General features: G+C 50.8%; 3 protein-coding genes and 1 long non-coding RNA gene across 20 annotated transcripts; 2 read left to right on the top strand and 2 right to left on the bottom strand.

Annotated features, from left to right (window-relative positions):
* Positions 1-71: 71 nt before the first annotated feature.
* On the bottom strand, positions 72-11493 carry LOC1269597 (laminin subunit gamma-1). Of its 17 annotated transcripts, XM_061647573.1 has the most exons (11): positions 11274-11384; positions 8504-8579; positions 7997-8258; positions 6172-7048; positions 4081-5469; positions 3805-4002; positions 2033-3449; positions 1706-1955; positions 1540-1626; positions 1175-1475; positions 72-1088 (listed from the first exon to the last, which is right to left on the bottom strand). In XM_061647573.1, exons 3-11 carry the CDS (start codon positions 8138-8140, stop codon positions 877-879), a joined length of 4875 nt encoding a protein of 1624 aa, XP_061503557.1. In that variant the 5' UTR covers positions 8141-8258; positions 8504-8579; positions 11274-11384; the 3' UTR covers positions 72-876. The 17 variants fall into 17 exon arrangements, with proteins under 17 accessions (XP_061503557.1, XP_001687877.1, XP_061503567.1 ...); XM_001687825.2 differs by lacking the exon at positions 8504-8579 and having other exon boundaries at positions 11274-11493; XM_061647583.1 differs by lacking the exons at positions 8504-8579; positions 11274-11384 and adding an exon at positions 11424-11465.
* LOC133391713 (uncharacterized) lies at positions 8563-9188 on the top strand. Its single transcript, XR_009765173.1, has 2 exons — positions 8563-8779; positions 8873-9188. It is a non-coding gene; the product is annotated as an uncharacterized LOC133391713 (long non-coding RNA).
* On the top strand, positions 10310-12167 carry LOC1269598 (uncharacterized). Its single transcript, XM_061647590.1, has one exon. The coding sequence runs from the start codon at positions 10615-10617 to the stop codon at positions 10852-10854; it is 240 nt and encodes a 79-aa protein (XP_061503574.1). The 5' UTR covers positions 10310-10614; the 3' UTR covers positions 10855-12167.
* LOC1269600 (transmembrane channel-like protein) lies at positions 12004-21514 on the bottom strand. The gene is made up of 9 exons (XM_061647588.1): positions 20860-21514; positions 17002-17354; positions 16393-16894; positions 15994-16319; positions 15731-15841; positions 15481-15672; positions 13825-15406; positions 13649-13753; positions 12004-13585 (listed from the first exon to the last, which is right to left on the bottom strand). The coding sequence occupies exons 1-9, from the start codon at positions 20974-20976 to the stop codon at positions 12248-12250; spliced, it is 4626 nt and encodes a 1541-aa protein (XP_061503572.1). The 5' UTR covers positions 20977-21514; the 3' UTR covers positions 12004-12247.
* Positions 21515-22936: the final 1422 nt, after the last annotated feature.

The raw sequence follows: 22936 nt of genomic DNA, 5'->3' as shown, positions 1-22936 counted from the left end.
CTATCGGAGCGAGCGAGCCCTTCTCCACACACATTTAAAACGCAGGTACGCACGGCCATTGGTTCATTGGGTTTTTGTTTGTAGTACGTTTATTAACTTGCCTTATTGAATCGTTATCTTCTGCGGCACGCTTAAGCTGATTGGGGCGGTAGTAGTAGTATGGTGTGTGGAAAGTAGAAAGGATATCTAAGGGTGAGTCACATTGAAAACTGGATCTATGGCAAACAAAGTGCCCGAACGAACGGACGTTTTACTATAGGATAGCACCTGGAAAAGGACACACATACACACGCACACACACACACTTACACACGCTCACACGCCTACACAAATTATGAAGAGAAAAGTCGTCCCTAATTAAGTCACTGGATATCTTCTGTGTAGTAGCACCAGTATATCATTGAATCTGCTTGAAGCGGAAGCGCCATCACCAACACATTCCAGCTTATTTATGGTGGTCCGTGTGGAGGCAGCCTTTGGGCCAGTTTTGGCTAGTTGGGAGAGTGTCTAGGGGGCGGGGGGGGGGGGGGGAAGGTTAGTCGTAGACGATTGATGGATTCAACGCGTTTAAATATTACTCGCTTACAAACTATCGCATTAAAATGTAATGAAGACGGGTTGTTTGCACGGGGGCAATTAGTAGTTTAGTAGGTGTTTGTTTTCGTTGCTGGTTTGTTGGCACATTTTGTCATTGTTTTCGGGTGCGTGATTTCGTATTCGCTACCCTGCGTTGCGTATTGGTGCCGCGGCTTGGATCGCGGCGGGAAGCGTTTCCCTAGCATATAAAAACTCAAACGTCTGCATCGGATCGTCAGATCTCCTACTGCGCTGCTACTACTATCTACTATCTACTACTGCTACTGCTGCTGCTGCTGCTTACGGTTCCAGATGCGTGCGCTTAAAGCATCCCGGTGGCAGTGAATTCGCTATTAGCTCGATGTTAGCGACCTCGAGCCGCAGATCGGCCAGCTCCTTCTGATAGCTGCGGATGTTCTGGTTCTGGATGTTTTTCGCTTCCACCAGACTGCTGAGCCGCTTGGTCAGCTGGGCATCTTCCAGTTCCTTCTCGGCAGCACTCAGACGACGTTCTGTTTGGAGAGAGAAGAGATGACAGATTAATTAGTGATATTTGCACTAATATCTTGGAAGTAAGGACAATTGTCATAGTCCTTACCCAAGTCATCCAAACTGTTGACATCGATCTCACGCAGATTCGCCAACTCGGACATGATCAGGCTGACTTCTCGCATCGCTTTGTCCACCTGCGATTTGGCCTCATTCGAGTTAAGCTGTGCCTGGCCAACCTTTTCCTTTGCCTCGTTCGTGAGATTCAGATCCTTGCGAATCTGGGCTTCGCGCTCCTCCAGTCGGTTGTCCGTCTTAGCGAGCCGTCCGTTCAGCTGGTCCGCTTCGTGGTGTAGATCGCGAGCAGTGTTCTTCGTAGCATTGGCACGCTTCTTGATGTTTTCAGCAAGCTATAGGAAAAGTATGTTGACTGTTAAATGAGGATCAACGAGCAAGCAAGAATTCCCTTTTTACCTTCGATGCTTCCTCGGCGTACTTGTCCTGGGCTGTTTGTGCGTTCTTGCGTGCATCCTCCGCGTTTCGGCTCGCTGCGTACAGTGCCTTAAAAGAGTAAAGAGATGAATGCTAGTAGGCATTGGCTTTTCAAAACATGACTCAAGCTCCTCCTGTTGTACAATACCTCTTCTGCGCGCTGAAGAAGATCCCGTGAGTTGACGATCTGTCGCTCAATGTTCGGCACTAGATTAAGCGCTTCCTCGGCACGTCTGGAAGACTCCTCGACCTGGTTCTTGAATCCGGCCAGCGTTTGGTAGGTATAGTTTGCCTTCTGCAGCGTACCATCTCCCTCCGCGACGGCCTTTTCTGCCTGCTCCTTGGCGTACTTCAACTGCTTCAGTGCATCGACTGCATCTTCCTTCTGTAACGAAGCTCTGTTGCAAAAGAATTGTCAAAAATAGAATGTTAAAATTATTGAATGCAATAACACCTCTCCCTTCAGTTTACTGACCTATCAAGTAATGTCTCCGCCAGCTCAATGTTGGTGCCGACGTTTTCGAGCAGCTGAGCGTGATCGCGCATCTTATTGGCAAGATCCTCAGCAATGCGGTCCGCTTCCCGGTTGTACTGGTTCGCCTCCTTCTTGATCTTATCGATATCGATGTTGGGCGGTGCGGTACGATTTACCGCCGCGAACAGGGTCAGCGCTTCGTCGTTCACCTCCCGTGCCCGGGTCAGCGCCTGCTCGGTCAGCTTCGAGACTGTGTTCAGCTTCTCGCGCGCCTGTGCAATCTCGCTCGATATGCTCGTGTCCAGCTCCTTGGTAATGTTGGCCTGCTGATTGAACGCGTCGTTTGCCTTCTTCAACGCTTCCGATGCCTTCTTGTGCGCTTCCTGCGCTTGCTTCATGTTCGCGTCCGCTTCCGCCTTGAACCGGTCGGCGTACTGGCGTGCCTCACGGGAAATACCACTGATCTGGTTCGTCTGATTGCCCAGATGGCCCGAGATGTCCTTTGCGCGTGCCAGCGCCGTATTACCCTCCGTTTGCAGCAGCTCGATCGCATTGTCCAGCTGACGGCGAGCGTCCTGAATCTTGCCATTGGCCAACGTTGCATTGTAGCCACCCTTGCTGATCTTGTGGTTTGTCACCTCCTGCGACTGGTCCGCATTGTCCAGCAGCTTCTGAACCTCCTGCAGACGGGCCTCGAGCTCGCGCAGAATTTCGTTCAACGTTTTTTCACCCCCACCCGAACCACTCTTTGCGTCCTCCACCAGAATGTCGATCTTCTCCTGCACTGCGTGCAGTTTGCCCGCAAACTCGCTGTCATCGATGACAATCGGTTTCGATTGAATGTCCTGCAGGATCTGGTTCAACTCGGCCAACTTGGCCCGATGATCGTTTGCCGCATCCTGCACCAGATTGTAGCAAGCCGGACAATCCAAACAGCCCTGGTGGCGATCGTACTTGTTCTCCTTACAACGATCGCATCGTCGTCCCTCGACGTTATCGTTACACGGGCACTGGCCGTACTGGTTACACTGCGAACCCTTGGAGCCGCTCGGATCACAATCGCACGCATGGCAACCGTCCTCCGAGAAGCCGTAGTACGCCGGAGCACACTTGTCGCACTTCTTGCCCACTACGCCCGGCTTGCAGAAGCAATCGCCCGAGTAGGTGTCGCAGGACGCATTGTAGCTACCGATCGGGTCGCAGTTGCAGCTTTCGCAACCATTGCCGGACACGATGTTCCAGTAGCCGTTCTTGCACTCATTGCACGTACGCCCGATCACGTTCGGTTTGCAGTGACAGTTGCCGTTGATGGCGTCACAGATCGAGATGCCCTTCTCCGTTTGCTCCGTGCCTCGCGGGTAGCAGCTACACTCTTCGCAGCTTCCATGCGGCTCTGCCAGTGGGTCTCCAAAGTGGCCTACAAAACGATAGAAAAGCACAGATTAGTGAGAGTTAAAGATGAAGAACATACTGCCAATAGGGTTTTTTGGAGAGTACCATTATTACACTCTAGCCGCTGCTCTTGCGAAAGAACACCGACTAACGCCAACACCCACAGAACATACCAACACTTCCACCTGTTACGCATGTCTAATGGGTCGTGTTGTCGCTTTCTGGCGAAAATGTGTAACAATCGTACAAATGACGAATCACACCCTATCTTATCACGCCGCACATCGAACATTGATTACAACGGTTCAATGCCACGGTACAATGGAAGATAGGTGCGTTCCACAATAAACCCCGATGATTTCACTGCCGACGCTGCTTACCTGGCAAACACTGGTCACAGTGCGGTCCGGCCGTGTTGTGTATACACTTGAGACATTCGCCAGTCGTGCGGTTGCAGTTGCCGACAGCGTTCGGGTCCACATTGCCGTTGCAGTCGCAGGGTTGGCACATTCGCACCGAACCGTACACACCGGTCGGATCGCCGTAGTATCCATCCGAGCACAGCTCGCAACGAGGTCCTGAAAGTAAGTGCAAATAGTGCATCATTAGTGCATCTGTGTGTGTGTGTGTGTGCCTTATCTCATCTCGGTACTTACCGAAGTAACCAACTGGACACTCCAGACAAATCACCGTATCACCCGCCATCTGCATACAGGCACCGTTGTTCGGGCAGGGGCATCGCTTACAGTCGTACGGCGTGCCTCCGAGCGCGTTGCCATAGTAACCCTTCGCGCACTGATCGCACGTATCGCCGGCCGTATTGTGCTGACAGATGCAGCGTCCCGTTTCGGAGTCACAAATTTCCGCATGCTTGTTACAGTCGCACGGTACGCACGGCATGAACGGTCCACCGCGGGCCGGATTGTGCCGATAGCCGGGAGCACACGACTCGCAGAACTGTCCCAAATACCCTTCTGGGCAGGTACACTGCTCGATCCACGTTGCCTGCCGTCCAGCCGCACCACGGTGCGCCGTCTGCAGCTCAACGTCATCCAGTATGGCTTCCCCATAATCACCGTAGATCGCCCGGATCTTGACCGCCGTCAGATTGCTAAGAATCGACATGAATCCACGGCCCGAGTTGGACGGATGCCAGGTGTACTCCGGATTTTCGTGCAGCCGGAACGCAAACTCGTGCGATTCCTCGCTCGGCATGCGCTGGTTTTGCGCGAAGATGGGCAACGAGATGCTACTGTTGCCACCCTGCAGCACCACATCGTACGGGCTAACTTCAACGCGCGGCTGCCCCACGAGCTGTAGCCGGAACTTGAACAGCCTGTTGTACGAGGCACGCTGATCGCCCAGGAAGCGGTCCGGCGCCAGGAAGTACACCGTCCGATGGCCGTTCGCTCCCACGCCGATCGATTGGCTGTGCGAGTTGTACTTCACGTCCACCGGCACGCCCGTGTCCGAAATGGCGGTCCACTTTTCCTTGTGCTTGTTGAAGTTCGATGTCGTCGACACGATCGAGTACCCGCTGGCACTCGTACACTCGAGCGTATGCCCGTAGCAGAAGCACGGCGTGCAGCCAAACTTGTTCTCCGCGTCCAGATTGAAGTACCCGAGGCGGCACTCGCGACAGTGGCGGCCCTCCACATTTTCCTTGCAGGAGCACACGCCCGTCACCGGGTCGCAGGACGGGGTGTTGTCGAGCGAGCCGCGCTCGTCACAGTTGCACGGCTGGCAACCGTGCGGTCCAAAGTTGAAGTAGTTGCTGTCGCACCGGTCACACTTCTCGCCCGTCACGCCCGGCTTGCACTGGCAGCGGCCCTCCGCATTGCACTGCAGCGACCGCGAACCGACCGGATCGCAGCCACAGTTGATGCAGTAGCCGTCTTCGCGCATGAAGAAGTTTTCCTTGCACCGCTCACAGTTCGGCCCGTCCCGGTTCGCACCACAGTCGATGCAGTGGCCACCGTGCCCGGTCAGATTGTACAGATGGCGATCGAAGAAGCATTTCGTCGAGTATCCGTTACAGTTGCAGGCTGGAGTAGAGCGGGGGGAGAGAAAAAGAAAACACATGTGGGGTTAGAGGGTGATCACTACGGACGGACAGACAGACACTGGACGAGCTTCCTCACAGTCGACAAAGTATCGGGCACGGGAGTTGGCAGAACTTTTCCGATCACGGTACGTGTAGAATGCAAATGGTTCGGTTCCACTGGCTAGCAGCAGTAACAGGAGCAGCAGAACCAGCAGATACACATTGGACCGTTTCATAGCACACACACACGCACCAAAGGTAGGAATTTACACTGAAGTTGCAACCAAATGGTTGCTTCTACCGATTGCGAATGCGGCTACATTCGTGCGAAACACACTCGCTGGCGGTGATGGTGCCCTAGAAGGATAGCAATGTGGAAGATCACCACGGACCAGTTCCCGAAGGAATGGAATCAAACCCCGACGACAAGTGACGAACGCACCGCTGTCAGGCTGCGTCTTGCGTGATTTGTGCTGGCCATAGAAGGAAACTGGTCCCTTTTTGCGCATTTCGACATTCGCGCACGGGAGAAGATCGCGCAAAAACCTGTAACAACCCCCGCCGTGTGACGATCGCGCCGATATGGCAGAAATCGGAAATCGTCGTCGTCGTCGTTATGGCCCTTCACTTTCGGGTGCCTCTGTCTAACGGTAGTTAACGAACACTCCCCGGATGAGGGGAGTTTTTGATGCAGAGTACTTACGTTTGCATTCGTGCACATTTTTGGACGTCGCACGGCCCCACGGTGCATCGTTGTAGAACGGCAGACAGCGATCACAGTCCGGTCCGTCGGTGAAGTGCATACACTTGCAGACGCGCGTCCGCTGCCCGTCCAGTGCGGTGCTGGTGGTACATTCGCTCGCGTGACCATTGCACTTGCAGCGCGCCCCGACCGCAATATCCGCGATCGCGTAGAAGTACGACTTGAGCACCTGCGCGTCGCCAAACACCTCGTCGCCGAACGTGTTCAGACGGTCCAGCGTGATCCGAATGTCGGTCGCCGTCACCCACTGCTGCAGCTCCAGATGGTGATCGAAGTTGATGGCGGACGGGCGTCCCTCGAGCGACGAGAACGCAATGTTACCATCGCGCAGCGGCGAGATGTCACTGTACTCGCTCGTGCAGAGCGCACGCGACTCATCCTCGCCGTTCATCACGGACAGTGAATCGGGCAGACCGTACGTGTCGCGGCAGGTCGCACTGTAGTACTGGTACGGGATCCAGGGCCCGTTCGGCGTGACGCGCTTGTAGATCGCGAACGATTCCGGCCGCGGCGAGTGGAACACGATGCGGATGTACGTGATGTCGAAGGATTTGCCGAGGCCCAGCGTTAGGTTCACCTGGTTCGGGTACTGGACGCCCTCGAACATGGTTTCCGACTGCCACCAGGTCGGGTTGTTCGGGTCGTGGAAGTCGGTAAGGAATTGGGGCGAATGCTGCCCGGCATGGCACACGTCACAGCTCTTCCGGTTGGAGTAGCCCGTCTGGACGCAAAAGTCCGTATCGGTTTCGTCGCCGCACGTGTTGGTCGCTTCCACCTGCAGCTGGTAGGCCGCATTTTCAAACTCCGGAATACAGCGCTACAAAGGAATCAACAACGACAAGGAGGAAGAGTGTATTAGTGCATGAGGTAAGCCACGGACATGTGCACGAAAAGTAGTAACATTAATCGGTGGTCCACTCCAACGGTCCCCATCAACGTATTACAACAAGCAAACACCACTTTCCCACTAAGCATCGAGTGTTGGGGGGCCACATTTCTAGAGGTTCGTGATTGTTGTTCTTATCACGGCCTCAGCAGCAGCAGCGACAGCAGCAGCCAAGCAGAAGAAGAACGGTTTAAAATAGCTGATAAAGACGCTTCCGGAGCGATTCCAATTGCCGCACGACTTGACGGCTGGAACGGACCCCCCTCCTCCCGGCGCACCCGAAGATCGTGGGGCGGACATTATCAACATTGTACAACTGGTGGTGGTACAACTATTCCAATCCCCATGTTGGTGTCCCGTGGCTTCCGTTTCCCGTTTTCGGTTTGCCGCGTACTCATTAAGTCGGAGCGTTGCTAATTGTGCTGCGACCGAAACAATTGTTGCTAATTGAAAAATGTGCATCATTTAAGACTCGGTGCGGTAGTAGGGCCAATGAATCTGAGAGATCTTGTAGATGGCCATGAATTTCGCAGTTTCAAGTCGCAGTTTCTGTGAGGTGAGCGGTGCTAATCCAGTGATCACGATCGTGTCTATATTCAGAACATGCCTTCGGGCTGACTTGAAAAGAGTTTCTTGAGCTGGAAAGAATTAGGGCTGTGCTGTCGGGGTGATAAGCCACGCACGTATTATCAAATCGCTTCCCTTTTTCGTTGACACCGACTCCCCCTTTGGTGATGAACTTTAACCTAGTTTCTTTGGCGCGATCTGTAGTTCCACCACTATCAATGACCAGGCTACTTTTCGGGGTTCGAGTTGACGTCATGGCGAGAGGTTTGGAATTAGCTACAGAGCTCTTCGGCTTCAGCATCTTTGGCTTACCTGTGGTCGGCCGTAAGGATCGACACATTCCAGCGGTGGCAGATAGTGTGTGTTCTCATTAGCACTGGTCGTCGTTAATACTAGCAGCAGCAACACCGTTGCCGCTGTCAGAGCCGCCAAACGGGCTCTCACTCTTAGCGTCATCTTTGGCACCTTTGGTAATCTTGGAAGCGGAAGCGGGGCAAAACTTTTCACTCTGTACGCCACCCCACTTGGGCGTACCGCTAGCACTTATCCACGCTTTAGCACTGTCCGCACACTACTAATAGGGAAGAATATGAAATTGCACGTTAGTTTCGTTCGTTGCGATCTCTCACTTTTCACTTTGAGCACTTATTTCTAATTTCGCAAGCAGCACACGCGGTGGCCAACACTTCCGACATCCGGGAAACGGAGAAACTGCAAAACTCCTCTTCGTTCGTGTGTGTGTGCGCGCGTGCTCACTCACTCAGCAGCAGCAGAACTCGAGCAACCTCGACCGCTGATGCTGGTGCGCATGGTTCTTACAGCCCGAACTCTAACACGGCTTATCGGCAAATGGTAAAACAACGGGCGCCCAGCTTCCCATACACCACTGCCACGGCTAGCCAGATGTTGCCCAATGAAGACGGGCGATGGAATAAGAACGAACCGTGTCGGAGGTTAGAGAGGAAAAAATGAGAGTCTTGAACTCCGTCTCGAGTCTTGAGAGATAACAAGCGAGAGAGAGAGAGAGAGAGAGAAAGGAAGAGAGAATGTACCAAGAATTGTGTCTGCTGATGAAAATCGTAGTAGGCTGAAATTGTAAGTAAGCAAATTCTACTCCCAGCAAGATGATCCCGACAGATTTCTTCTACAGAAATCCGTACAAAATCCTCCACATTCTCTCACCCACAGACCGTCAAGATAAACACACAGTGGTGCCTTCTCTTCCACAGTACTTGCTGCAGCAAATGTTGATTTTTCTACCGATACTAGAGGAGGGGTGAGTTGGTGGTATCCGGCATGAACCGATAGCGCATTCGGTCGCTGAAACTGATCACTGAGCACGATCATCGATCGCATTGTGGCTGTGAAGGAGGGACGGGGAGGAGTGAATTGTAAACATTACGCGAGCTCGGCCGCGGTTGGTTTGGTTGTAGTAGAGTAAAATTCGGAATAGTTTTACATCTGCTGGGAGTATGGAAAAATAAAGAATGACTTCATCACTCGACACACATCATCGATGGCCTGGCCAGCGCCTGTGTCTGTTGTTTTATGCGAACCGCCCCGCGACACATTAGGCAGGGGAGGGAGCTGGCAGCAACTTTGTTCTTCACCAGAGGCGAAGCAGGGGGAAGGTACAGAGCGTGCAATCATCACACAGTGCACGGAACGGAACGGCCACTGCTGCTGTTGTTGATATTTTGCTTCAGTATCTTGCTGTTAAATATTTATTTTTCAGATCGCGTCATCCGACTTGATAAAAAGATGATCGCAATCATGAAGTGTATGGCATTTGCTGCACTTTTTTTTGGGTGAAGCGAGCGATTGCAGATGTGTTGTTGGCTTTGTAGGCCTCCCTCTTAACGTTTCAACTTTTCATCTCGCGAGGGCATCGGATTTTCTGGAAGAAGTGGGCCCTACACATACTGACAAAGGGCATCCAAGTAGACGGAATTTGTTGTTGCGTGTGTATTCGTAATGTGGCCCCCCATACTTGACTGTGCGTTTTCCACTTATGCTAACCAATGTTGCACAGCAACCAGACTCTCCTTTCGCTCACTCTCTCTCTCGCTCTCTCTTGCTCTTCTTGTGGGACTAAAATATGCTTCTTTCCAAGGAAATGTGCGCCCAAACAGTGCTTCACTCTGCTTGATCTGTAAGTTATGCTTATGCTTGCGTATGGGAAGACACAGCGCACACACAACTACAACGCATGCGATAGCAATCACGCGCATTCCTAGGCACTTTGGAGCGAAATCTGCGTCCAGATTTAGAATATGGTGTATACCAGCATACAGTTTTCTTCATTCATTCTTCCATCTTCAACGGTGGGGAGCGGGGTAGCGGTGGGGGGGGGGGGAGGAGCATCACAATTACACCACAGCTGGGTAAAGTAAACACACACTAGACACACTTGAGCGCGGGGCGCTTATCTGTTATGCCCATTGATAACCGCCACACAGAAATCAAACATACCGGAACAACACTTCTCACGCCGCCCGACCACATGCAACACACACAGCAGTTCTGGTTCGTCTTCTTCGGGTCGGGTAATTTCACTTTCGATTAACTTCGTTCGCTAGCAGGGCGCACACACACACACACACACATACACACACACACACACACACACACACACACACACACACGGAGGGGTTGCTAATACTTTTTTGCTGATCTTTCATATCGCCTGCCCGTCCGTATGTAAAGTAGCTTGTAGTTCTTTCGATTCGCATCCACTGTAGCCCCCTTTGGCCAATAGCAAACTCGTTTTTGAGCTACTCTGTCACTAGTTTGACACTAAGTAGGCTCTGAAGCGGCATAAACAAAACCACATCTTTCATCCAGCAGCCATTTCAGTCTCAGCCGTTGTTCAGAACATCCATTCCATTTCGTTCATCGTCGTCAAGTACTCGGGGGGTGCATTTGCCAACATGTCGGAAGAACAATCCGTTAGCCGTACGGTGAAATATCCCTACACCTACACGCAGAAGATAGCCCAGTTCCCGTACAAGCACTACTACAAGAATCAATGGATCTGGCGGTTCTACTTCATCTCGTTCGGACTGTCGCTGCCACTGTTCTACAAGCTCCACTCGCTGGCCAACGTGCCCGCTAACAAGGAAAAATGGGCCGAATCGAAACGGAAGCAGCTGCAGCCCGATCACCACTAAGGAAGTTGGCGTAGTAAAATTCCTTTCCGAGACGCGCACCCCGTAATCTTTCCAACCCTTGTGGCGTGTGTGTGTGTGTGATGAATGTGTGCTGTATGGTGCTGCGAGCGCGTGTGAAATCGGGGGACGGCATTCAACGAAAACATCAAAAATGCATACACTGCACTAAAAGCGAACAGCGAAGGAGACGACACAGAAAGAAGAAAAAACATGCACTGTCTAACACAAACACACACACACAGAGGCACACGTTCACAGGCGTACGAAAAATATGCTGCTTTCAACACATGCTGCCTATGCTGCACCAGGGGGTGGAAGGCGAGGAAGTTTTCAGCGCTTGCATTAAAAGAATCCGGCCGCAGAATCACTAAATAAATCACAAAATCACTGCACACACAACAGTGGACACAGTTTTTCACCTTCGAACTTCAGTCACGATCCCGCTGATGCCAGACACGACATCGGGAGATGATGCACGGCACGGCACGGCACGGCAGGAGAGCGACGACCACAATGTTTTATGCGCTGTGGTGGATTGCTAATGCTAGAGCCATCCAAAAAACACACACCTCAAGATGCTGCATCTGCTTAGATTCACGCGCACACCCATACACCCACATTCGCATGTACACATTGAAGGAGCAAAGGAGAGAGTGAAAGAGAGCGAGAGCGAGAACGATGTATGAAGGGATCTTCGAACTTAAGCTGTCTTTACACGGCGCTCGTGATCGTGACAGTTAAATTTTGAATTTTTTGGTTTTTTGAATTTTCGTTTCTTTTGTCTACGGTGAACGCATATGCAGATGTATGCAGAAAGAAAATAATGAAACAATTCATATCGAGGGGTTGCTCTTTGGCAATACGAAACTATACTTTGCGTATGAAAATTACAGTTTCGCTCTCCAACGGATATTCTGCTTTGGTGTTTGACGTACCGGTGGATACCCAAGTAACAATTTTGGCACATTGACAGGTATGCTTGCAATTGAATCAGATCAACTGCCTGAAGGGTTACAAAATCACAGCAAAACATTGCGGAAATCAATTTAATGAAACTGGGTTTTCTTGAATTTTCATATAAAAAGGATTATTTTACCTTAAAGGGAATACTTTCGGATTGAAGAAAAATAAAACAATATCGTTCGACGGTTTTGTTTTATCGTAAACTGGTTAAAAACGTTCAACATCCAATATATTATGCATTCAAGATTTGAAAATTGCTTAACGACATCTAATAAACCTTTCCATTACCTAATACAAGAGTAACCGTAATAAATACACATCAAAAAGTGGTGCACAATGATGAATGATCACACGGATGCTTTTGTTGTTTCACATACACACGTTGTACGAGTTAAGGTAGATAAATGATTCTAAATGCGACGCATGCCCCTTAGCATGCGTTAGACGATTTTGCTTTTAATGTCGTACGATCCTGCCTACGCTCGACGGTTAGCTCCTTCGGACCTAGCTCCGTCGGTTTTGCGGCAGGATCGTTGGGATCCTCCAGGTCAGAATCGATGATGCACTCATCGCTCGACGTTTTGCTGATCGTTATCACTGGAATCTGTTCGATCCAATCGGCCGTCTTGTCCGCCATCTTCTCAGCCGGTGCTAGCTTGCCCTGCATTCGACGTCGTTCGGCCTGTGCCGCCATACGGAACCGTTCTGCCGTTGATGGACGAGTCCGTTCGAACTTTTTCCGGCCACCATCACCTTCAGTGCCTGCTGTTGTGGGCACTGCTGTCAGTACTGTTCCCTCCGTTTGACGGTTCATATGCTCTACGGCACTTCGATCGAAACGAAACACATCCGAGCCGCTGGCATCCTTCGGGTCCTTGGGCTTCGGTTTCACTTGGATCGATGATCGATTCTTTTCATTTATCGTACCAATAACGGGTGGCGATATGGGCAACGGAGACTCGGCGGTTAAACTTTGCAGTCCTCCACCAGCAGCAGCAGCAGCAGCAGTAGATTCCAGCTCGGTAGTGAGCGAGTTTTCCTTCTGGAGAGCTTTCTTCATCATGCGCTGTAGCAGTTCCTTGCGTTTGGAGCTGGAATTCTCCGAATCGGTTGCATTGTCCGTTGTCGACTGAAGACGCAGTTGCGTAGAATCCAGCACCTTGTGCCATGAACTTGAAAGCCCATTGATGCCGGCCATTCCAGTGCCCGGTGTCTGTTGCTGAGTGCTGGAGGCTATTTTAAACATTTTCCTACGCTCTTCAGTACGCTCCTTGCGTAGCTGTAGCTTGAGATCTTGGTTCGCTTCGCGCAACGATCCGGTAAGCGAGATCAGATAATAGATAATCAGAATGAGCAGAACGAGCAGCGGAATTACGGCAGCCGGCGATACAATGTACTTGGTAATCATCTCCGGTATGATCTGCTCGGTTGCGTTCGTGAGCAGATGATAGATGCGGTTCGAGTTTGAGAATGGGCCACAGTGCCACGATGGTTCCAGAAACACGATCGCATAGCTCACGGGAAGTACGCAAAGGAACAGCATGGTTAGCAGCAGAGCGAAGTAAAAGTTGTTGGAGCGTGATGCTCGAAAGACCACCTCGTGGGGAACGTTGCAGGTGAGAACGGTCCATGAGCGTAGATACAGTATGATGACCAGCTTCGCTATATTCAGCACGGCTAGCCCAGGTGAGAAAAACATGCCCATCCATACCATGCCCTGGTTGTTCACAAGATGTAAGATATTTTCTGCAATTTTGAAATCGCCGTACTAGAAGGAGAAGAAGAGATTAAATTATCAATTTTAAGCTAATATTTCATCCAAGAAACTTACTTTCGGAAACTTTTTCTCCAAATCCCAGCACCAGCAACTGTTCATGTACCGCACAAAGAGTGCTCTTAGAAAATCCAATATCAATGTCGACACAATCGTTACCAGCTGTAAAGGGGAAAGAGTGTTAAAGTATTATTTCCCTTCTCGCTTTCGTTTCTCGTTACTCGCATACTCACCAAATCCATAACGGTAAGCTTTGCCAACTCTTGTCCAAACATCGTCTCCCAGCAAAGCGAGCGGATGTCTGCGTTCCGATACTTGCTTTCCTGCCCATCGGGAGGGTGTAAGTTGTCCGGAACACATACCCAACGATAACACGTGTTTGGAGATTCAGTAGTTGATAGAAAGTCTCCCTCACTACTGCTCTCAGGTTGTGATGATCCCTTTCCATCGGTCGATCCTTCTGCTGTGGTTGGAAGGCTATCTTCCTCAACACCATAGAACTGTGTTGTTACATCGCTGGTAGAGTATGCTCTCTCTTGAAACTCTGTTGTCTGCACTATCTCAACGTGCTTGTGCGATGAAGATTCTGTACCGGACTGTCCCTCGGTAGACTCATCCACGTTAGACAATGTACTTTGAAAGAGTTCTGTCGTTGACTCCAACTTTTGTCCTTCAGTAGTTGAGGGAGTCGGAAAGGCACTAGCTTCTTCCGATGTAATAAACTGATTGATACGATATTCTTCTTCTTCATCGTCGTCGCTTTCAGTCTGCTCTAACTCATCGTCTGCCTCCGAATAATAGTAATAATTAGCTAAAAAGTCGTCATATCTTCCCGTCACATAGCTGTGCAGCTCCGTGTACGTCATCGTTTGGAAGTCTTCCGTACTGACGGTAGGTGCCGTTGTGCTTTGAACAGTTGTAAGATTATCCATGCTGCTGGTCTCATTCAACGAGATGGCAGTTTCGTTGTGCTCTTCGAAATCATAAACAGCCTCTCGTTTGTTGATAGGAACACCTTCCAGCTTATCGTTCGGAAGCAGTCGGGCTCGATACTCCAAATAATAGTCCATATCTTCCTCGTCGTAATCGTACCCTTCGTAAGGCGACCGATATTCTCTCAGTGTGGTGGTTGGATTGAAGCTAGTTGACGGGAACTCACTCGTTGACAGTGCCGTAGTGGGGCTAAATTGCTCCGGCATGTTTGTTGTCGTGGATAAACTCGTCAACAAGAGTGTAGTTAACAGTGTTGCTGTACTGGTCACTTCCGAACAGTTGAACGGAACTCGAAAACAGCTACTCCCATTAGCCAACACCGTAGCCGGTCCAACTCCACTGCGATTAAAGTCCGCCACCATGTCCAACAACATCGATCGCTCGGAATGTACCATCTCAACGGGGACGCCAGAAACGTCCCATCTTGCGCCCGCTTCGGGTAAAAAGCACGAGGAAGCCGAAGATGTAAAGTTGGTTGGCTTCATGCGTCGCAACTCTCCCGTCATGTGGGCAATTTTGTCGAACAGAGCGAAGATAAGCGAGTAAAGGTTCAGCATATTCAGCACCATGATGCGGGCGAGCTGTATGCGCAGCTGCTTTCGTGGATGATAGTACTCGATGATACCGAGCGCTTCAAAGATCATGGGGAAGAAGAACGAGATGAGCGACATGACGACGGTGATTTCGTTCCGTCTCCACCAGGAGTCGGACTCTTTGATGTCCATCGAGCGTTTCACAACCAGAATGACCTCGTACGCGGAGATCACTAGCAGACCGAGTATGAGAAAGTTCACCAGTATTCTCAGCAGAATGATCTTCCAGCTGGAGGAAGCACAAACAAAAAGATGGGTTCATTAGAAGATATCACCATGGCAACGCAGGCACTATTCACTCACTTTCGTGTGTCCTTTTTCTTCTCGGCTTCCTCGAGCAGCGCCTCCTTAAAGCCAAGTATGATGGAAGCCATCCGATTCTGTGCCGTTTCCATATGGCCGATCATGTAGTCCCACCCAGTGAACAGCTTCCATGAAAACACGTACTCATCGTCTTTGGAGGACAACTTTGACATTCGTGAGTTTTCTGCCATTCTGGAATGAAAGCGTTGCGTGAGCGATTGTGAAACAGATATAATAACACGATACGTACTTTTTCAACGTCGCTACAAAGCTGTAGATGTAAACTACCAATCCAGTGAAGAAGTAAGCCAACGGGAGATTGTAACCCCACGCAATCGCTCCCGAAAAGGTGGAATAGTAACTGGAAAGAGGGAAGTAAAAGCAAAGTGAAGCAAAGGTTCCTTTCGTACGGCAGTATTGAAGTCTCTTTTTCGTTGACCGAAATGAACTTCGGCTTGCGAGGAGAGCGCAGTCAAAACCGGATTCTCTCACGCTTTTTTTTTCTCTCCTTACCCGTAAAACAAGGGCGAATACTTGAGATGACCCTCAAACTCCCAAATCGTGCTAAAGTTGCGCGTCAGTGCTAGCTCCTGCTTGGACATTGTCTTCCGTATGTCGCATTTAGCCTTCTCCGGATCGACGTAAATTTCCTCCGGCACCATGATGAACACTACGAGCAGCACCGAGATAACAATGTTCACCGAGAACAGCCAGCGGAGAAAGGTGAAGTAGGACGCTACGACCGATCCGAAGTGGGACTCAATTTCCTTGATGCGCGATTCCCACGGTATCAGATAGGTGGCCAAATTGGCGAGCTCCCGCAGTAGCTGTTGCCATTTCTGTCGAGGTGAGATGAATGTAAATGAACCTTTTTTTTAGTTGGGGCGACAAGAGCTATTGCGGACAACTTACCGTCGTGAGGAAAATGTTAAACTGTGCCAGCAGACTACGTGCCGTACGTGAGGTAAAGTGTTCCTGCAGGGCCCCTTCGTGGCGCGTGATGTAGCTCTTCGCTTGCTGTACGAGGCGCAACTTGCGCTTCATGCTAATCGGCTGCAGTTTGACCGTCTGCAGCACCTCCTTGTGCAGTCGAATCGTGTCGAACAGCTTGTCCTGCCGACCGGCCGACTCATCGCGCCCAATCGAATGGTCGTCCCCGGGCAGCGTAATGCCCGTCTCGCCCGAGCTGGTAGTGTAGACGCTCGAGCGACGGCGCCCATCCGGACCCAACTGCTCCGATCCGCCGAGTCCCATCATCTGGCTAGCCGGGCTGGACGTTCGTCGATGGTGTGCTCCTTTGTATCCTCCGCGCTTTTTCTTAACACTTGCTTTCCGCTGTATGATCGCATTAATACTGGCGGAATAGTCCTCATCGTCCTCCGATTCGCCACGCACAGCACCGGAGCCTGAGTCACTTTTGGGGAGTGGAGCAGCAAAAAACCACCACAAAAAATACGGAAAAGATGCACGATTAAGATATGTCAAGTTAGCACCGTTGAGGTGACGTTATCAACAACCAACCCGCCAAAGAACGTGCCCCCAGCGACGTCCGGTGATTTCATAACGCTTCCGGTCGTCCCGGTCGTCGTAGCGAGCACCTTCACAGCTGTGCGCCTGGCACGTTCGGGCGGTTCGGCGTACGGTGGCGGCACCTTCGTCGGTGGATTGTTTCCGGCAGTGGCGGCATGCACCAGCGTACCACTAGCGCCATCGTGCGACGGCGGAACACTAATGACTTCCGGGCGTTGTTGCTCCGTGCTCAAATCACTGGCATCTGCGTCCGCGTCCTCGGGCAAATCGTTCGGCGAATGGCCGACGGGCGGGAAAGCCCACGTGACCGAGAGTTGTGGCGACACGGACGAAGGTGGTGAGAGCTGGTGTGGGGTGGAGGGAGAAAACGGGAGAAGACGTTTGAAGACGCTCTACAATCGATGGGCACTTGCTCGCGGGATAACACAACAACAGTAAACACTTCGGGCACTGTGCATGTTGCGATTAAAACGACACAAACGCACCAAAAATAACCTCAATTAACTTCACCTAACGATGTTTTGAGTTGATATAAATAGAACAACACAACGTAGAACGAGAGAGATAGAGAGAGAGAGAACGAGAGACAGACAGACAGTCAACAGCAAACGCAACCACTCGGTTTGACGTTGCCGCTGTAGCAACTAATCGTCCAATGTGCACTTGGATCGATCGAACAACGCTATATTGGGTGCGATTATCGATATCCGACGTCTACGTCATTCCACACCCATGTACTAGTAGGGTTGATTTTAAAGTGCCACATTCCCTCTTGTTGGACGCGTGAAACGCAGACACGAGCTAAAACAAAAGAGAAGCTAACGAGCCGTCCTGGTGCTGGTGAGGTAGAGAGTGAAGGAGGGGAATTGGAAGGACACGAAAAAGGATCCGCACCAGCGTGTGCAATGGGTACAACACGAGGGCGAGCAGCATGTTACATCGAACGATAATTGATTATGGCTGGCACCATTAATAATCGTTCTCATTACGTTACAGCACGACCGGTGTCGTCTGACGAAGTTGCCTCTGCCCGCACTAGCATGAACCGACGACGACGCCGTTCATGCGTGATGGCAGAATGGAATGAATTAAAGACGGTGGTGTGGCCAAGTGTGTGCCAGTGTGATAACGAACGGGCCTGTGATGCGAGAAAAAATGGTTGGAATTTTGTGTGCGAGCGACTCCTTCCTTCTACTACACCAACCCAGCCGTGACGTGGAGTCGAGTTGGACGTGTCTACAATGTGGAATGGATGCTTGATTCTCTAGCGTTGCGTAGGGAAAGGTTTCATCAATTAGTTATCCTCGTGCTCGCATGCTTCATCCACCACGTTTCAAGCCTTCCGTGTTCGGTGTGGTGCAGGTGAACGGGAGCACTGGAAGAAGGTAAGAAAACTCCCAACCGACCACCCCCACCGTAGTGTCAGTCGTTTCGGTTGTGCGATTCGTGTGCCACCACCCTACGCCAGAAACAGCTTGCTCATTTGTCTGCCCGACAGGGGGTGGGGGGTGGTGGCCAAAAATGGGATTCCATTCGCTAAACAAAGCCCGGACCCACCCACCCGCTGACGCCCAGTGCGAATGTCATTAGCGTGTCTTTTTGGCTTCGCGGGTGGTCTGTGTGTGTGTGTGAGGAGGAGGGGGTGGTATAGGAGGAAAGAGGGGACCATTTCCATTCATGCAGCAAAGAAACACGGAACTGGAATTTCCCAGGTTTTTTCCCCTCCCGTTTTCGCTTATATCCGTGCCGTGTGTCTGTTTTATCTGAGAGGGCGTGTAAAGGCGTGTAATGGTTACAAGGTCATAAAAACGGTAGAATAGTGGGGGGGGGGGGGGTGGAAAGGGGGTGTAGAATGACTGAATTCTTCAGTGGGTGGTAGTAGGTGGGTTGAGTTCGCGGGGGGAATGGGGAGTGCTTTTTTCGGCTGTTGATTTTAGGCAATGTAGCAATCTGCTTTTTTAGCGATGAAAAGGCATGTCGCTCTACACAGACAACTGCTGCCGGCAATGGGTTGGAATTTACAGCGAAACTTTTCGCATGGCTTGCTTGATATTAAAAAGCCTAAATTACGATTATGTTGCCAATAATTCAACTTGTAATTGGGATTTTTCACTGGCATCACTGGAAACATGCGGGAGAGTATGGCGGGAGAGTTGTGAAATAGTTGTTTTAAAATAATTATCAACGTAAACTTAAGCTTTTTGTTATTTCAAAACAACACTGAGAGATAGAATTTAATGTGAAAGAGTTACGAAACACTATTATGCTGACGTTTTATGAGTCTGCAATTAAATAGGAACGCGGGTCACACCAAGCACCACTCTTTTCCAAGAAAACTCTTCACCGTTTAAACATCATTTAGCAATAGACACAGTTTAGCACAGCCGCTACATTTACAACTTCACAACTAAAGCACTGAAAGAGCGAAGCACAAGAAGCACATTCAGCACTCACTTATAACTTATTGCTTTTAGCACCAGCAAAGAACGGACCCAGAGCGCAGAGAGGTGGCGGTCACAGCGGTCGCGTGATTTTCGTCCCCCTTTATAAAGCCCTTTTGGATCTGGCCTGAATGAGGAACTACCGTCCCGTCGGAAGGATTAATCGCAACTGGATCGCGCCAGATGCCTGTCCGCCGTACAAAAGGGCGTTCAGCTCGAGCACGTGGCGTGGACGGCGGCGGTGGTGGCGGCGACGGCGGGTTCGGCAAATACAATAAGAAACCGCGCACTCAAAAGCTGCGATCCCGTTCACCACCATCCAACCTCCCGCTCCCCCCCTTAACATTCCAAGCGGTGACGTAGGTATGTGTTTTTATTATTCCTACGCCCTTTTCTTCCGTTGTGCCTTTCTTAAGCCCACTCTCTCACGAAAGGACACGGTCTTTTTTGTGCTTTCGTTTGCTGTTTCTTCCACTTGCCGGTGCTGGTGCTGGCTAGTAGTGGGCATACGGGAGGCGGTGATGGCCTTCTCCCCCCATTTAAGGATGTACCACCTGCTGCTACTGTGGTGTGTGTGTGGCGTTTCGTGGAAATTGCCACCGCGTGCTGATAGTAATCGAAGGTGGTGTGTGGATCTGTTTTTTTGTGCTGCCGTTTCCTGTTGGGCAGACCCCTTTTGGCCCCGCTGTGGCAAAAGCGGTGGAGGGTGTTTTTATTGCTCTACTACGCTACTAAATTAATTTACCACGAACCGTGTGGAGAAGGGAGCAGGGAGCGAAGTCTCTTTTATTCTGGTTTCTTACAGCTCATTTTAGAAGAGAAGAGGAGCTACACGGTTCAATGAACGGTGTCGGAGAGGGTTGAAGGGACGCACAGACTGGCATTCAAACGGACATTCCTGGGTGATGAAAACATGAAGCCGAGTTTTGTGCCACGCGCGCCCCGAACAATGGCATGAAGCAATCGAGCCTTTCAACTTTTCTCCGAAGCGTTGTACAGCTTCTCGTGGCGATGGTGCTTCGTTGGCAAAAAGGCCAAATGGCTAATGTTAGCTTTTCACACACACACACACACACACACACACACACACACACACAGAATGATTCACGGTCACGCTACGGTTGTTCCGTGCGGTGTGGTGTAACAATTATCTCTACAACGAATCACACGCCCTTCCAGCCGTTTGCCAATCAGCTAATCAGAAGAAGCGACTGCCGTTTAAATTACCCTCCCGAACAAAAGTGACCCCATCGCTTTTGTGCTTTTGTGTTTGTTTAATTTCTGCGTAGTGATTACGTTTGCACGGCTCTGCCCGATTCAGCACCGATTTAGCCCATTTTCCGAGCAAGTACGCAGCCAGTTTGTATGGAGTGAGCTACCAGGCGTCTCCATGACGACGCAACGCTACCTCATCGCCCAGCTGCAGCAGCGAACTGCCGGAAGACTCTCGACGCCGCACACTGTCCAGCTTCAGTATGCCGGATGGTTTCCGGCGGGTTCGCTTCGGTACACCGCTGTCGCCCATTTCACAGTCACACACGCACGGAAACTTGCGCTCGCCGCAGCACGATAAAGCACACCACTGTGTTAACTGTCACACGTTCAAATCCGGAGTGAAGCCACGCTCGGCAACGACCGATAGCTGGGCCTGCCTGCCCGATACAGGTGTTGCTGCTTCTGCTGCCAAAACACATACACATACGTATGCAAAAGCAAAAAAAAACGAGGGAGAAAACGCCGACCACCATCACCGCTTCAACGCCGCCGGGGTTCATACAATAAATATTTACAATTCATGTCTCTGAATCAGACCTGGGTGGCACCTGTGAGCGAGCGCGTGCGTGCCTGTAACCCGCTTTCGCTGCCATCCATTCCAACCGACCGACACCCAGCCGGGGACACATCGTCATCCAACAAACCACACCTCGTCGTGCAAGACCCGTCGTGGTGGTAGCTTACAACAACCACTCCACTCTCAGCATGCTTTCCGCCCGTCGTCGTCGTTGGTGTTATCACCGCCACCGGTTGCTTCGATGTGATGGAACCTGCTGTCCGTTACGCTCCCCCTCATGCCCTCAAATGAAATGAAATGGCTTCAAACTCGAAATCCAAAGCGACTACAAATTGGACCCTCCCTGGGGACCGGCAAGCACGATCGTCGTACCGTCGGGTTCAAAAAGGTGTATGTATGTGTGGTTGTAGCAAGGTAGAGCAGTTTTCGCCTGAAATTATACCTTCCGCATTGCACCCCACACAGCGATGACTGGGCGTCTCCATCAAAAACCGGGTACGAACGGGGTGAGTGGGGAAAACCCGGTGCGGCGGGAGTGCGAAAACGTGTTTAGTAGCCGCTGTAGCGTAGGAGTGGATTTGCAACTTTTTCCACTCCCGGCAAGACACGATAAAAGCTCCCCCGTGGTGGTGGTGCGCTGATGGTAGTGGCCGGCCCCAGTTAATTTCGCCCGAGGGCATGAGGGCCATCCCAGCCAATCAAGTCGTTTTGCAGGACATTGATAGATTACCCTCTTGTGAAGCGAAGGGCCACATCCTTTTCCGCGTGGCAAAGCGCGTCGCAATGGGACCCTTGGGTGAGCCTTCCTAACCAACCGGTTCAACCAGACCGAGTCGTCCGGATGAGTTCATCGCTCAATGGCAGCAGGGTGTCCTCTTCCCCCACTTCTTGCTGTGCAATTTTTGCGTCACTTTTCATCGCACAACAGTAACAGCACAAGCAGCAGCAGCAGCAGCAGCAGGCAAAATTTATGATGTGTGACTGCAAAGGCAAAGTTTCCCTCGTTTTTTCGCGGAACGGCTTTTCCACACAGGCACAGATTGGATTACAATGAATTGATTGAGGTGTTGCGGATGAACAGCAAAATGCAAAAAGAAAATGCAGAAGAAAATGTGAAAGATAAACGGGAGCTTCTTGTGCTTTGTCGAAACGTACTGCAAAATCAATTGACGGCAGCTGATGGAAGTAGAAAAGAAAAAAGGGAGAGTAAAGTGAACAATAGATTGGATTTAACTTTCTCGTCTATTTTTTTTCCCTCTTTGGCTTACTAGGCGGCAAAAGTGTCGGAAAAAGGCTGCGAAACACGAACGACAGCTTCGGTAATCCCTAAGAGCGATAGTATAGTGCCGGCCTTGGAAGGGACAAAACTCAAACGCCAAAGTCTGCTGCTTGGCGCTTCGCCCGTTTAACGCCGTTGCCGGTTGTTACATCGCATTACTTACCCATAAATAAGGCGAAAGCCAACCGTGTGCTCTTGTGATAGGTAAAGTGGGGCTTGCATGTAGTGTGCGAACGCACCCGCAACCGAAAGTCATCATTCATCGCAGTGCTTACCATCCCGGGGCAGGAGGGTTGAGCGAAAAGGTAGGTTTTCGAAGCGCTGCCTAGAACAACAGCGCCTGCGGAAAGCTTCGAGTAATGCTGGAAAAGGGAGAGAAGAAAACAGAATAACAAAAAAAACAACACACAAGGC

This window comes from Anopheles gambiae, chromosome 2 (assembly GCF_943734735.2).
Source record: "Anopheles gambiae chromosome 2, idAnoGambNW_F1_1, whole genome shotgun sequence".
Taxonomy (NCBI): Eukaryota; Metazoa; Arthropoda; class Insecta; order Diptera; family Culicidae; genus Anopheles; species Anopheles gambiae.
The sequence above is the reverse complement of the archived record's forward strand: the minus strand, read 5'-3'. Positions and strand labels throughout refer to the sequence as shown.